The 17,037-nt window shown below is 37.1% G+C and overlaps 1 protein-coding gene across 1 annotated transcript in view; it reads left to right on the top strand.

The window, feature by feature from the left end:
- The first annotated feature begins 6,132 nt into the window (after positions 1–6,132).
- TRPA1 (transient receptor potential cation channel subfamily A member 1) overlaps positions 6,133–17,037 on the top strand; it is a 31,629-nt gene continuing 20,724 nt past the window's right edge. The window contains exons 1-8 of the mRNA XM_059477721.1: positions 6,133–6,326; positions 8,733–8,895; positions 9,967–10,142; positions 11,842–11,949; positions 12,370–12,478; positions 12,815–12,960; positions 14,242–14,378; positions 16,712–16,760. Coding sequence (XP_059333704.1) covers positions 6,207–6,326; positions 8,733–8,895; positions 9,967–10,142; positions 11,842–11,949; positions 12,370–12,478; positions 12,815–12,960; positions 14,242–14,378; positions 16,712–16,760 — 1,008 coding nt within the window. The 5' untranslated portion in view covers positions 6,133–6,206. The remainder of the gene's footprint in view (positions 6,327–8,732; positions 8,896–9,966; positions 10,143–11,841; positions 11,950–12,369; positions 12,479–12,814; positions 12,961–14,241; positions 14,379–16,711; positions 16,761–17,037) is intronic.

Raw genomic sequence — 17,037 nt, 5'->3', positions numbered from 1 at the left:
TTTAATAAAGTTAATTTTTGATTAGTCTTTTTTCTAACCTGATAGAAATATAGTTTAATACATCAAAAGTTTTCCTCCTGATTTCAGTGCAATTGTATGGGTAATTCATAGAGAAGAAATAGAAGTGATACAGAAAACTTGCAAAACACATTGTTGATATTTCAAAGAAGTGAAGACCTGAGGTATAGCCTGACAACAAAAATAGAAATTGCATTCTATTTTTAAGAACATGGTGCAGTCTGTGACGATCCACAGAAAGCGCTTACTGAAGATTTCTAGTGTTGCCAATTCCTGCAAAATAGAGTCAGTTCATTATTCCCAGTTACTTTAACAAGAGGGTCAGGTTAACCACTGGAAAGTCAGGATCCATATCTCTCTTCAGATATCAGAAACCATGGAAGTGCTTTCAGAAAATGTGCGTCCCTAAGAAAGTTAGAGAGTTAAGTGAATCCTCTTTGTTTAAAAAAGGAGAAATTAGAGTCAGCAGAAGTTAAGAGGAAGACAGACTTTTGATGGATAATATGGACAGAAAGAAAATAATGTCAGGGGAAGAGAAGACAGTCAAGCAGACTTGAAATATAAAGAGAGAAGCCAAGGGAGAAGAACAGAAAAGATAGATAATAGGAAGGATAAAGAAATTGTCATAAAAATGAGTTTGAAATGCCAAGATGAAGAAACTGGAGATCATATGTGCTGTTGCTTTACTAATGCTTTACTTTTCCATGTTTGAGATTGTCATTCTTCATTTTCTATATTTGCAAACTGGTGACAGGGGAAACATCCATGACATTATCCGAAACTAGTTCCCAACAACTTATAGCTTATAGCATGAAAAGGTTTGAGCTCTCTGGTTCAGCAGTGAAATGTACGCTGCACTCTGAAAAATATATGACAAAATGAGGGAATTCCAAGATAGTGAGCTTAAAATTTACTGCATATTTTCATTAGAAAATATGCATGGAAAAATTTGACAGAATTATAAATATTGCAGTTTATATACTTGTGTTAATAAATTATTCCTACTTATTTTGTCCTTCTGTTACTGCATATGGTAAATACAAGTACATCCCAATAGAGAGCTATGAATTACTAGGACACATTCTGGCATGTTTTCCTTCAGTCATTTTTAAGAACTTCCACCTTTAAAGACATTTATCAATAACAGCTCAATATCAGTAACCACCAAAGGCTATATCTTAGGAATGACAAAAGTAATGTAAGGCTCTTTTCAGAGATGGAGAGAGAGAGTAGAAGTTGTGTGATCAAGATGTTTTTGTAGATTTAGCTGGATAGGATGTCCATAGGAGAAAAGGATTCCTAAAAGACAAACTAATGAATGAAAAGCACTATTGCAATGACGATGCTGCGTTCCCCGACAGGCAGCAAATATATAGGAGGAAAGTTCTGTGGATGCATATTAGTGATGCCTTGGTCATGTAAATCACACAGCTGCTGAGGAAAGACCAAGCAGCACAAAGAAATAGTGTTTCTGAATGTATTACTGGTCATCAAGAAAGTGCTTGAATTAAATTGCCGGTGAGATTTGGGTTTCTGAAATCTAGACCGTCTTGCCCCAAACAAACTCTTGTCTAATTCTCACATGTATAAATACCCTGAGGCACCAGTATCTTAAGTCTGATCTAGTTGAAGATGTCTCTGCTCTTTGCAGAAGGGTTGGACTAGATGTCTTTAAATATCCCTTCCAACACAAACTAATATTTAGTTCTAGATATTTTATCAAGATTCTCCTTTTTTTCCAGATATGGTACAACTGAAGGTGTATCTCCACAATTTCCAAAACCAAAATAAGTTCATTCAAAATAAGCAGTGTAAAGCATATATTCAATGCCTTAGTCTCATTGGAATGAGGGATCAGAAAGTTTCTGAAGCCTGATAATTCAGTTTTTCCTAAATTTCATGGTTAATGAAAGCCCAGGATGGAGTTCCCCAACTTCACAGATGGTTTCTGGGTCTGGTCAGTGGTAACTGAATGTGAAACCACAAAACCAGTGCTGAAGGCAGGTACCAGAAGATGAGATTTCCAGGGTGATGGAGAGTCAAACATCAGCACTTTGACCCAGTCTCTGGCTGTACATGGGCACAGCTCCAATAGGAGGAGGAGAGAGCATTGCTCAGAAAGCAAGCTGCCACTTGGTGACCATGATTGTATTTATTATGAAGTAGAGAGAGTGTTTTAATCTCTTTAATTTGAGGTAGAAATATGATGCCTGCCATGTAAGAGGCCCTTCACTTGTTTAAAAGGTAGTTTGCAAGAGATGGATCAGCTCCCAGGAGGATTTCTGTCTGAAATGGGTACCTAAGTCACCCCTCACCTGTACACACTCCACTCTGAAGCATCCAACCCGCCCAAGGACAAGGGCTTACATTCACTTTTCTACCATACCCCTAAACTTCTTCTAGATCCAGCATAATGTTTTTTCTCTAGGAGCTAATTTGAAGCCAATAGTTTGTTCAACTGATTGCTGGGCTGCGCTGGATACCTTAGGAAGTATCCTTACCAAGAATGTTCTCATGGAGGGACACCTGCTTATTAAATAGATACTAACCATAAAATCAATTTATACTATCTTTCAAGTAATTTTATTTTATAATCAGATTTACTCTGCAGGCCTCTACTTAAATTTCTTCTTGTCCAAAGTAGTCAGAGTAGGACTCAAAATCTGAGTGATATTATTTCATGTAATGTTTTATCATGAGAGAAAAAAAAAGGCTCTGCAGGGTAATAAAATGAACTATTGTTTTCTATACCCCCATTTTTATTTTTTTTTTTACAATTAGGCATGTAACAAACCTGTCAATAACTTAAATCCTTCTGCTGAGCATAGCAGCATATTCCTTACTACAGCAAAATCTCACTAACAAAGAATGCAATGAAAAATCCACAAGACATAAATGTAAAGTGTTAGTCAAGTTGACCTCACTTGTTTGACAACAACAGTAGCATTTTTTTTTCCTTGGTACAAGTATGTTTCTGAAAATTTGTAGGAGACAATGCATTCCTGCTTGTCAAGGCAGTAACAGATTCATTTCTGAATGGCTGTAATTAATATCTAAAGTAGCATCATGACTTCACTTGGCTTACTGAATTAAGCTGATTCACTAAATCCTAACGATCATTTTACACATCATAATTTATATCATACTGGCGCCAAATAAATAAATTCCAAAGCAAAAAAACATACAGTGCATCCTTTTCATTACTGCCACTTGCTTGAATTTATGGTTCCTGGGTCTGGAAAATTAACAAAATTGCAGTACTGCGTAACTCAGGCTCCAGTATTCTAATGGTGCATATTTACTGTATATACAATTTAATTATTAAACAATCATATTTTTAATGAAATGTTGTGGTATGATTACCCTTAGTGAACTTTGCTAGTACTAATGGATCCACTCCCTCCATTAGCAAGATCATGTTTGAAATTAAAGGGTATAAATGTATTTTAATCCACTCTAGGGAAAAACAGCTGTAGGAAGGGTTGCTCTTCAACTACTTCTGTGAAGTAGTTCCTTATGCCAAATCATTTTGCAGAAATAAAAGCTGTGGTCAGACCACTTAAAATTCCATTTGAATCCTACTGGGAATGGAAAACCTTTGTACTATTTTTCATACTCTGAACATTCTTCTGAACACTTACTAGAAGACTAAAATGTAGCAGTAATTTTAAAAGAAAGGAGCAGTATTATCAGATTCAAGCAAATTAGTAAAGCTATGCTTGGTTGAGGTTCATCAATTCTATTGTTTCACAGTATTTCTTGGGCTTCAATTGAGAGGATTTTAAGAAGAAATGGATGATATTTTTATTAATTTTTATTGATATTTCAGTGACACTTCTATTTCCAGATAATGATTCCTACATAAAACTGCATTTATTTTCTTTATACAATACCCAGATGTTGAGTTTAATGTCTCATAAAGAGGACTGTGAGCAACAGAAAAGTCAAAGGCAGAGAGGGAATTCAAAGGGATCTCACCCCAGGAAGGTGAACATGCTCACCAACTGGGGATGCTTCCAATCAAGGCACCATGAAAGCGATGGGAAATACAGAGATCTCTTCCAGTTCTTAATCCCAGGTCACATAATTAGGATCTCTGCAGGCACTAAGAGCAAGTTTTCCTGAGTATAGCTTTCTTGCTATAGTATAAATATCCCTTTTGGTCCTAATTAATGATGATGTAGCAACAAAAACATACCTTAATGCACTGCTGTTTGCAATACCTGTGGCTACAGCAGCTTATGAGGGGAAGAAAGTTTTTGTCTCATTTTTAAATGTTGTTGATAATTGACAGGAATGAGGGTTTATACCACAAGCACTTAAACCCCCCAATTAATCTTAGAACTATTTCAGTTTATGGTCTTAAAGCTACTTAGTTAAGGATTTCAGCAATTTACAACAAACAATTCAGGAGTTACAGGCTCAAAAAAACCAGGATCAAAATAACAAACAGCATTTGTATAGAGAAGTCTGGTGTTATGCACACCAGTGAAACTCTCTGAAGGAATCAGCAAGCAAACCAAGGTACAAATGACGCCAGAGATAAACAGATTTGGAAAGTTTTTCAAAAAGGTCCCTTCTTGTAGTCTTTTAATGAAACTAAACTGTCATAGGACAGGCAAAAATGCTTTTCTGAATTTGGTTAAGCACTCAAAAACATGGAGTAGGAATACAACCTTCTAAAGCAACGAAGTTCCTTGGGACCCCTTAAAGTCAGTGATGCTATTAAGGTGCAAAAAACATTCTGGTGACTTGGAAGGCACTACTGAATTCTCAGAATGACCAAAAATACAGATGATTGTGGCAGATCCCAAAATATTTGTGATGAAATGTCAGATGAGATTCAACGTTGATAAATTCTAGGTAAGTACCCACAAGAAACATAACCCTAACTAGCTGCATACCTGAATGCTATTTATTGATACTATCACCAGCTAGAAAAGGGACTGTGGTGGAAAAAATTTCTAAGGAAACTTAGCTCAGTGGCATACAAAAAACCCCAAATATATTTGTGAGCATTTATGAGAGGAATGAAGAAAAAAAATTTAAAAAAAAGAACACTACTGCCTGAATATACCTTAACCATGTAAGTCTTCCCATTCAATTTCTAAAAGAACATGGAAAAGATTCAGAGTAGCAGGATGTGGCTATTCAGAGATAAACAGTGGCATCTGTAAGAGGGAAAACCACATGTGCAAGGCCCCATCAATGAGCAAAGTGCATCAAAGTGCATCAATGACTTTGTGAAATAATGAGCACTAACAGGGATGAAAAAAAAGGGGAAGAATGCTCCGTTTTTCAAAATAAAAGCACTAGGGACCACAAAGTGAAGCCAGTGATAAAAGAAAACAATTTTTTTTCACAAATATGTAATGAAATTATGGCACTTAGTGCCACAGGATGTTGTGGCACAGACAGTATAAAAAGGATTTTAAAAGGGAATGAGCGAAATAATGGAGAATTGCTTGTTGACAACTATTAAATAGGCTATATGGGGTGCGACACTTGGTTTTGGCAGTCCTTAAGCTGCCGCTTGCCATAAACCATGAAAACACAGGCAAAAAATCACCTCCTGCGCCTCCTACTGCTGTTCCCAACCCACTACCTGATCTTTAGCAGAGCTACTCATCTGAGGTTCAGTAAAGCAATAAAGTAATTCGAGTTACACGTATTTCCGTAAAGACTGACTCAGTTACGGGCTCTTTAGGATTAACCCTTTAAAACACCTCATGCTCCTTCTTTCCCTACTCTTCCCACAGCACACCTCCCCAAACTGCCCCGTCAAACAAATTCTGCGAGAAAATGTTATGGTTACTCAGAGAAGCCAGTAGTAGCAAACCCGACCCGCTTTTTTCGGGGCGGGAGGGCGGTGCAGGGCAGGCAGCATCACTTGGGGCGATGCCTCCCGTGGGACACGGGCGCTCCTCTCCCGCAGGCCCGCCCGGAGCCGCCCGATGCCCGCCCCGCCGGGATCGCCTTCCCTGCTCTCCCTGCTGTCCCTGCTGTCCCTGCTCTCCCTGCTGTCCCTGCTGTCCCCTGCTGTCCCTGCTTTCCCTGCTGTCCCTGCTCTCCCTGCTGTCCCTGCTCTCCCTGCTCTCCCGCTTTCCCCGCCTCCCCGCGGGCCGGGTCCCGGCGTCACTCGCTGTGTCGCCCTCAGGTCTGCGGCGCGGCCCGGGCGGGCGGGCGGCATGAAGCGCTCTCTGCTGCGGCTCTGCCGCTCCCGGGACAAGGCGGCCAACTCCAGCGCCTACCAGGGCGTCGTGTGCGAGGCCGATGCCGCCTCCGTCGCCTCGCAGGATGTCTTCAAGGTGCGTGCTGGGACAGAGGGATGGAGGTGGAGGGTGAGGTGGCCGAGGGGGCGGAGGGTCCCTGGAGCTGTGCGGGCTAGGCAGGGATGATGTCCCAGGGATCCATTCCTCCATGGGACCCTGTCCCTCGCTCATGGGACCCGGAGGGAGGATCGGTGCGGGATGGGAGACAGGCTGGGAGCGTCCCTGGCCGTGGGGTGTGAGGGCACAGGACGCTGATGTGGTGCGGTGCAGGCTGAGCGGCAGCGTGGGGCGCAGGGAAAGGAGGATGTGGGTGGCAGGCTGCTGAGGCAGAGCTCACATTTCCCCTGGGCATAGAAAGAGACCCTCTCTTAGAGGGAAGCCGAGGTCACGATGGAAATGAATAGATCATCTTAGCAAAAATTATACGAAAGAGTTTAGAAGCACTGGAACTGTTACAAAGGGAAAGGGAACCATCAGTGCAACCTACACGAGTGATATTGCAGCCAGAAAGGACAGAATATCTTCCCATTTCTAACAGAGATTAGGATGAGAAGTCATGTATTTGTGTTGCTGCTAGGGACCCCTAGACCAAACTTTAGTGCAGCCTTTTAAAGCATAAGAATAATTAAGCAAAGGAAGAGTTTGCTTACAGGATGGAAGACTTGGATAACTTTGGAGATTTTTAACAGCAGCCTAAACAAACTTGACAAAGTTTGTAAATTAATTTAAATACCTCCAGAGCTCATTTCCATTCAGATATGTTTTCTGTGTACTAGCTATATAACTGAGCAGCACCTCTTCAGCATAATACAGCTGGTCACTCTGGTGGGTGATCTGCCACTACAGAGCTGTTCAGGCACAGGGCAAAGGAGTTGCTGCTGTTTAAAATAGTTTGCTTTACTGAGAACACCAAATTGACTTCTTGCTTCCTTATTTTGTTAGTGAAACTCTGCAGGATTGGCTGATAAATCTTACTTTGATCGATAGAAATTATTATCATGCCACATTTTGTCTTACACTGAGAAATAAATCTAGTGTTAAAAGCAGAAAAATGTGGTCTTGATCAATAGATATAATAAAGGCAGAATGCTAGAAGAAATAGAAAATACCAGGCCCTCTAATAAGGTTTTCTTAGACAGCTTTTTGGTGGGTTTAAAATGTATAGATGCTGCATGTGTAATTGAGCTGTTATTTTTGTGACAATGGATTAATCTTAACCATCTTTTCCACAATTATATCACATGTTTCATTTATCTTTTTCTGATTGCACTATTGAAGCTGATACCAGCCCCATATTTGGCCTCAGTCTTATAAATGTTTAAACACATTTGTAACATTATTGACATGAGTAACCTCACTGAGGTCAGTGGGACCATTAAGCCGAATGAAGATAAACACGTGCTCAAGCACATGAATGAGCTTGCCCTGTAATGTACATTTGCTTATGGCTGGCAAAAATTGTTGAGTCTTTGACATTCAGGGCATCCTGGAAAGCAAAGTTTTCTTTTTCAGATGTGAAGTGATTTTAGGGAATTCCCTCTTTTCATTCTTTGCTTACTTACACACCATTTGATGGTTTGCATTTCTTTAGATAAGCATTTTTTTCATTTTTTTTCCCACCCAATGTAGTTGAACTGTTTTACTTTTTTATTCTCTCTTAATTTTTAGTGTCTGTTTCTTAAATTCCTGCCCATTCTACTGCAATCATGTTATTCTATCACTTTACATATAAATATGGGATTTTAATAGCTTTTACAAAAATATTTGGAGAATATAATAAAATAATAAACAGCAGTGTTTCCGTAGTGGGCTTTGGTTGTAAAACATAGTACCTGGAATATATCAAGCTGTCAGTGGGCTTGCTGGGAAGATACTGAGATGTTTCAGGCTGAGATAATAGTCTGATGTTCTAAGCATGCTGCTGAAATTAAAAAATATATCGGTTTCTCTGACACAAAGAACATCACAGAAGTCCAATGGCCGAACTTGAAAGCCAAGAACACAGTATCAATCTCTGTAAAAAGATCTAAAGAAAGGAATTTATCAAGACTTTATTTTCCTCTCTGTTGGATTCATTTTACATGGCCACTGCAAGAAAGAGTATAAAAGTGTAATGGATGAATTTGCTTGAGATTTTCCATGGTAAAGGAAGGATCTTGATCTCACTACAGAAGAGAGAACAGTGTATTCAAGATGATTTTCAGTTTTGTTCATTTTGCACTGTTTCTCATCTGGATCTTATAGTGCAGTCAGTTAAGCCAACAACCAATCAGAGTTTCACTGTTGGCTCCATCAGATCAGGATTTGTGAACTTCTCTGTGAGCCCAGACAACTGGGCAGGAGTTACTGATTGTTAACATGCCCACAAAATCGCATTACAGCATTGGTAACTCCCTGCCTTTTAGGAGAATGAGAAAATGAGAATGTTTTTACCCAAAACAGGTTATTTCAGACGGAAGTGCCTGTAGGCTCCGGAGCTTCATTAAGAAGAATCGTTCTGGGCTTACAAAAGTGGATGAATTAAATGCCACCCCGCTGCATCACGCTGCAGAAGGAGGACAAATAGAACTCATGCAGCTGATCATAGATGATTCGTCCTATGAAGGTAACACTCATTTTATGAACTACTTTATTTAGCACAATAAAAAAAGTTCAATAACCAAGATGTCCATTACCCAACTGAAATAGGACTGATAAGTGTTATCTCCATTTATAGATTCAAATCTATTTCTAATTGTCTATGGCAGTTTGCTCTGTCTCAGGTGTGTTTTGGGTTGCTTTTGTTTTGTAGGACAGTTTTCTCTCTAATGCAGTGAATCAATATGTCTTACTTTGTTTGACACTCAGATATGTAGACTTCAGATGTGAATAACTGAAATTATTGAGCAGAGGACTTGACTTTCTGTCCTCCTTATTCATGTTATGTGTCACTGGTACAATCAGCCTTGTGAACTACATCAGACTCCACTGACAGACTCTGTGCTACTGAGTAAACCTACAATGGTCCTGAACAGCTGGGGTTTTTTCACCTGTTGATGGCCAATCTAATTTTAGATCAATCCAGCTGGAATATATATATTTTTTATTTTTAGTCTGTCATTTTTTTCCCAATTTTTTAGGATATTTGTAGAAGTTTATCTTCAGTTTTCAAGCTCAAAATGTATGTTTAGAACAGACCACTTTTTTTAAACGGTGTGAATTGATTTATCTTTGTGTTCTGAAGCAAAACAGAATAGACATGGTCTTTAATTTTCTTACAATTTGCAAGCACTCATTTGTTACTCTTATTTAAGTTATTTGCACTCATTTATTCTGTGCAGTCTCTAAAGAAATTACTGTGAAGTCAAATAAATAGGAAAAAGAAGAATCAAGTAGAGAGGGAAATCAAGTAACTCTTGGGTGAGGAGAAACATTATAATAGCGGACAAGAAATAGACAAGTGTTTCACCACTTCCATTCCTCTCACCAATACTGTATATTCAGCACAACATTTAATCAATTTAACACAATGTGCTGCATCTCATGAAATCTTTTCCTTTCCCTTTCAAAAGAAATGCAGTAGCACAGACCTAAACCTGACTCCGAAGACACCTTTTTTTGTTTCAGTTCAGTCAGAACATTTGATGGTTTTGCTTTGTTGTTTTTGATGTGCTTTGTTTTCTCTCCTTTGGTGCAGTATTAAATGTGATGGATTCTTCTGGAAATACCCCACTGCACTGGGCCACAAAGAAAAACCAGGTCGAAAGCGTTCGCTTGCTTCTCAGCAGAGGAGCCAATCCAAACATTCTCAACTCCAATATGATGGCACCTCTGCATATGGCTGTTCAGTCCCTGCACAATGAAATTGTGAAGGTAAGTCTCAAGTCTGCCTAGATATGCACACTTGATGAGTAGCTCAGGCAGCAGAGCTATGTGTACCCAGGCCTTGTTGATATATGCCATATCTCCTCATGTGCTTTCTTTAGCAAGCAGGATGTGTAACATGATGCCTGTAAAAATGTTGGTGTCCTCTTAGCACTGCCAATAAAAAGTAACTTACTGATTTATAGAAATATTGAAGTTTGTGCTATAATAGTAGTCCTTATGTTTCACAGAAAATGGGTTTTGATTTTTCAGACACAAGGTACTTTCTTTAAAAGTTCTTTTTAAAATGGAAACTTTATGTAGGCATGTGTATTTCAAATTATAATATTCTGTTTCTTTTTTTTACAACTATACAGGGTGTCTTAGAAGTATTGACATTCTTGAAACTAATGTATTTCAAAATAAAAAACAGATTAAAACTAGTCAAAAAGCACAGTCCTTAGAACCAGCATTCTAATAATCAGTTGAATGGTAGCAGAACTAAATCTGCAATTAAGAAACACTAAAATATATTGTGATGAAATTACCGAGGTGTCCAAGTTGAACCTTGTAAAACAGTGATAGCTATGAGATTTTAAGCAGCATAATTTTTTAACCATTTGTCTAAATGCAGTGAGATTTTTTTCACTTCATGTTCAGCGTTTTTAAGTTCTTTAATTTTTTAGATAAATGCAACCTTAAAATTGCAACACTTCCTTGTCTCTTTAAATTTCTCTCATTTTCTAGCTCATCCATGCAAAAAAGTACATATTATCTATATTCAAGACAAATAAAGAGTTCTTTGGAAATGTTTCAGTGTCCTCAAATCTTTTACAAAATCTGTATTTATTATGAATTAAGAACAATGAAATCTGGAATCAATGACATTTTTAAAATGGGCTTTTTATCAGTTTCTGTGCTTTGGTTCTTGTCTAAATTGGTGCTCTCATTTTTTCTCCACTCTGTTGTTTATGCAAACTAATTCTCCCTTGGTTTTTGTTGCCAAATTGCCTGAGAGTGATTAAATGTACCAGTTCCTCTAGTGCAGAAAAAATAAATAACTGAAATTACTGAAAGACAATTAAATAAATATGTAGCTAGGGGAATAAATAAGCCAATATGGTCATTATAATTTCCAGATCCTTTACTTCTCAAAAAGTGCAGGAAGCAGCCATAGAGATAATTTATTGTACTGATAGTTCAGTATCAGCTGTTAGCATAGAGACTGGAGCAAGATTTCAGGACTGCAAGGTCCCACTTTTCATCAAGACCCATCTCCCCTCATTTTACTGTTCAATTGAGCAGATTTCTAATTGAGCAGATTCCAAAATACTACCATTTGCCAGGGAATTTTCTGTTGAAAACTTCAGTTGAAAATCCTTATCTGCAATGTGCTACAGAAAATACTTTCTCCCATTATTGATAAATTCTTAAATCAGACTTTAAAATACTTTGCAGCTATGTGCAGAGTTTAACTTAGTTACCTGGCTGCCCACTGGAAAGAATTGTACTTCATATCTGTTCATATCTGTATTTTTCACCAGCATATTTTGGCATTCTGCAATTTTCCCCCTCATCTGCCCATGCATTATGGGCCTTTGGCATGCCAAACGAGGAAGTTACAAGGGTTCTATGGGCTGTAAGCAACAAAAATAATGGAATAGGCTTTTATTGTTGTATTTGACTGAATATTTTCCTCAACATTTAGGTTTTAGTCCAACATAGCAGTACAGATGTTAACTTGGAAGGTGAAGCAGGGAACACACCTATAATGGTAGCGTGTTACAAGGACAATCCTGAAGCACTGACACTCCTGGTAGGTAGAATTATCCATCATCTTTTGAGATTATTCTCTCTACTTTGATGCAGAGTTATTCTGTTCCTGGGTTTGGTCTTTGTTCAGTGCAGGAAGGTTAATCATGGACCTAGTGTTCAACTGGCTTTGCATGGGTTGCTAAGAAACTTTAATCTTTTAAGAGGGTATATTATATCTATAGCTATCTGACTGGCCAACTCAAGCAAAAAGACTGATTTTGAAGGTCATGAGAACACAATGAGGCATATGCATTGTATGGCTATAACATGCAAAAGATACTTGTATAAAAACTTCATAATATATTTGTATTATACATTAAAAAAAAGGAGACAGCTACCCAGGAGACTATATCTATAATAGTATATTCATTTGTCAGATTTTTCTGTATGTCAATAAGCTGTATTGAGACTTATTTTTCAGATTGAAAATGGAGGGAAAATATGTAAACCAAACAAAACGGGATGCATGCCTATCCATGCAGCAGCATTTTCAGGTGCAAAAACATGTCTGGAAATTCTTCTGAAAAAAGGTAAATACAATGCTCCCAAGTAGTGAGTAGCAATTTGCTGCTTTAGTTCTCAAATAACTGTGCAAACAAGCAATTATATCTGTGCTTAAACTTACAAGATGTTATTGCAGTTATTCTTATGGGCGGTTTATGCTGACAACTTTTGTATGATTGCAGCAGCAAATTAGCTGCTTTCCTAAGTGTATGTTCTTCCATTGTTAAATGGCAGAAGTGACAGGTTCTTGTTTTGAGAAGGGAGAATATTATTGCACACTTAACATGCTTGTTTTGATAGCCTTTATTTCTTCTCCTATCTTATTCTTACTTAAAAAAAATCTATTTCTTTTCATCTCTCAGGTGAAGAATTGGGTCACTCTGCTAAAACCCACATCAATTTTACCAATAATGGAAAGTGCAGTCCACTTCATTTGGCAGTTCAGAGTGGTGACCTTGAAATGATTAAAATGTGCATTGAATTTGGAGCTCAAATTGATCTAAAACAGGTAAAACTCAGACTGGAGTGAAATGTATTTTTGATAAAACCTAGTACTCTCTAAAGCTCTGAGTGGTATGAAAAAAGATGAGCAGATAATCATTGTTCATTCTCTCTTCCAACACAAAGCACAGGGAGAGCAAACGAAAGCAAGTCTTTGGTTCAAATCTGGCAGAATGTGATGTTTCTTTACACAAGTTACATTGGGTCATTCCTTCCCAGAAGTGGAATCTTAAATCTGACACTTTCTGATCATTCTTCCCTGTCATCAGCCTTGCCTTGGCCTTTGCAGTATCTGCTTTGTAAGCAAACACAAATTTGTGAAACTACTGCTGCTTCCATGGTGTATGACTGCTGGTGTAAGGGTCTGTGCCCAGATGCATTAATGAATAAACATTTTTAAAAATATCTATTGCTAATCAAAAATATCTATTGCTAATTTCAAGGATGAAATCAACTCATGAGAGCAAAACTAAATATAGTTTTGCCTTCTTTTACTGGTTTGATTCTTTGAACACACGGAATTTTCGAATTAGATGATTTATGCTGCTAATTTTGTGATGGGCAAAACTATTTTGAGAATGCTTATGGCATTGTGGAAAAGCCCGTTCCAATGCATTCATCAAAATGGTCCTGCTCTAAAAATGAGATATATATCAAAGCTGGTTAGTCCCATCTTGCTAAACAAAGATCCCATTTTGGCAAGTATTGTTTTATTCATCTGTATATTGCTTAATTATTTTGTAAGTCTAGTTTATAATAGTTTTATAGCATATTGGACAATGTTATTTTTTACCTGCAGAAAAGTTGATTTAAGAATTACTTCTAAGGAGGATTCAATTTTAGGAAGTAAATGAAGTTTCAAAATAATGCATTTTCTGTATAATATAGGCCTATTTGTTTGCTTATTCCTTTGTATTGGCCTAGATATGGTTTTCTGTATCTTTCATTTGCTTCATCTCCTGTATTAAAGGGTGCTGCAACTTTCTGGTTTTTAATTAAACTACAAAAGGTTGTTAAGAGTATAATTATCTCAAATCTTAGGGACTTCATACAGAGTGATAAGAAGCTTCATAGTAGTCCTTTAAAACTATCTCTTTAGTCTTTTTTGGTTTTGTCAATCTCTTTAGAATTCTACCACAGTTAAAGACGAAAGCTTTATTGCTTGCATAGAAATTTAAGCATTTGGGAATTACAAATCCTGGGCTGGTTGACCAGTGTGTTTGGTAGATTGGAAATTAGGTTTCTGAGTTTTAAATATTTGTGTTTTGTCTTGTTTCCCCATTTATAGAATGAAAAATGCACAGCACTTCATTTTGCTGCCACTCAAGGAGCGACAGAGATTGTAAAGCTAATGATGTCATCCTATGCTGGGGAGGAATCCATTATTGATGCTGTAGATGGGAATAAGGAAACATTGCTTCACAGGTAGGAAGCTGCTGTGCCTGCCAGATTTCACTATGAATTGTGAACCACGATATTCTTAGTTATTCCTTGTGCTTGGAGCATCCTTCCATGTAATTTGGAGCTTCTCCATGGTATGGGAGATGGTTGTAGTGCTGTATGAAAGAGGGAAAAAAATGGTCAGAATGTTAAAAAATCTTGGTGCTGATACCAAAATGAAAACGGTTGCAGTTACCTTGGAACCATGTCAAGGAATGGTCACTAACAGTTTGCATTGAAAATTTACTCCAGTAAAGTTGTAGGGGAACAAATTTGTGGAATTGTTAACACCTTCTGACAATGTGGAAGAAATGCCTTTATATAATCTCTTGATGTTCTCCAGAAAATGAATGAAAAATAATATGAACTTTTTAAAAAAATATTTTCCTTTATTTTCAATAAACTCTTATACCTGATCAGGTAAAAGGAAATGTTTGTACGTTTCCCTGTGACTTCGAAGTTGCAGAGATGGTGTTTGTGTATGTCATAATCCTTAAGATTTGTAGTCTTTCATTCTCCATTTAAACCCAGAGCACTAGACTGTGGAGAAGTTTCCTAAATCCTTTGTAGCAGAAAGATACTCTAAGTTAAACAAGCTGGCTCCCAACTCTATGGAATACAATATATTTCCCTATCTATACATTTTTTACAAGAAAGATGTGTTTCACTGCATTTAACTGTAATTATTTGACAGTGTTATTCTACAAGTTTTACAGTATATGAAGTAAGTGGTAGAAGCAGTGGAGATGATTGTTCATTGGACACAGTATAAAGTGGAATGATTCAAAGATAACTGAAGACATTAAAAGAGTTTGTTGTAAAATTAGGGTAATGTTTGGGTACACTTGGAAATGTTACCATGGCAGAACATGATTATAGATAAAGTGATGACAGAATGCCAAATCAAATTGTGCAGACACATGTACTATTTAATAGATAACTGGCTGCCTTATCTCTGAAAATTATTGTCCTTGGAAAAAGCTTGGTAAAAAGGACAGCTCTATTTTAGTCCCTGTGTCTGTGAAACAGTAAAAAATTATATTAGCAAGAATAATTATGAAGGTAGAAAGTCACCCAGATATTGCAGAATATAAAAAAATACTGAGTAGGAACATAAGCAACTTGTTGAGAAACAAAGCAGCAGTGAAGTATAGGTAGCACTTGATGCTTTTGCATTCCTACTGCCATGTTCCCAACTAAATATTTCATAAAATGACTTTGCTTTCTCTTCAGTCACCTTGGAATTTATTTTAGCATTTGTGCAGTATTCAGTATTGATGTGTGGCTGGAAAGGTCCACTATAGATAATGGAGGCATCTCTACATATTTGGAACCATGACTTGATTTTTAAAATATGTCTTTTGAGCAATCAGTTCTAACTATAGTACACCCAATGTTTTATTACCTCTTATAATGCTAAGGCAACTGTTATCATCTGAGATACAGTGCAACCTTGGAACTGTCCTTCTGTGTTGCTTATTGAGTCAAAATATTTTGCAGAGGTCTGACTTGGGGAAATGTTTTGTGTGTGTGTGTATTTACTGTGCTATACTTTCATGCTTTGACCATTTTTTTCCTGTAATACATAATTCAATGCCTTACTGTAGAATAAAACCTGTATAGAATATACAGTATATTCTATACTGTAGAATAAAACCAGATTCCAAATGTATAGACAGCTTTAAAATATTTCTGGTAAATGCCATAAACTTTTTATCTGTATGTTTAACTAATGCTACTGACTATGCTCCAAATGCGCAATTTATACCAATTAGTTTGTTCATAATTTTTCAAGTAGACTTGCCTGCCACAGTCAGAATACATGTTTAGACATTGCCATTTTAACCTCGCACTGGCATTATTGCACAAAATGCTTTTGTACTTTCGTATAAAACCAAATTATTTTTGAATAATGAAATGAATTTGAGGCTCCAGGCATGCTTGGAAAAACTGCATATGAAATTTGTGGAATTCTGTATTGGCCTTGTGTGGCACACTGAATGATCTGGCATATGAAATTATTGTTTCTCCTAAAACTCGGTGGTAAAATACCTGTTTACCTACCAATAAGATCTTTGTTTCCTGCAGTGAGTTTTGAATGCAATAACTGAACTGAACTTAGTTTGAAAAGATAACTCCATGCAAAAATATAAAACCAGTTTATTAAGATGAATGATGTAATAAGGGTGTACCTCTGTCTTTTTATTTTAAAATTGATTTATTTGAAAATATTAGAAAATGGAGAAGAATGCTATTCTTTGGCTTGAAATGTCTTTGTCCTTTCTAATATTACTGTATTTTTGCATTTTTCTCCACAGAACAGCACTGTTTGATCATTATGAACTGGCAGAGTATTTGATTTCAATGGTAAATATTTAATCAAGCAACATGTTTAGAGAGATTATTGCTATCTATTGCTGCAGGTCTGCATAGAGAAAATCATTAGGTAGAATGTGTTCTCAGGTATAGGCTAATTAGATAGGTAGATATATGCATTTCATAATGTATAATTGAGAGTTACAGTACAACAGTAGTTGTTGATCCATAATATCATCCCACAGTTACAGAGGATGAAATCTTACATTTCTATTTCCATTTTACTTACTCAGAAAAATTTCATAAATGTCTTTTACCAAATATGGTG

This window comes from Ammospiza nelsoni, chromosome 1, assembly GCF_027579445.1.
Source record: "Ammospiza nelsoni isolate bAmmNel1 chromosome 1, bAmmNel1.pri, whole genome shotgun sequence".
NCBI lineage: Eukaryota > Metazoa > Chordata > Aves > Passeriformes > Passerellidae > Ammospiza > Ammospiza nelsoni.
Note: the sequence above shows the minus strand (reverse complement) of the source record. Positions and strands in the feature narration are given on the sequence as shown.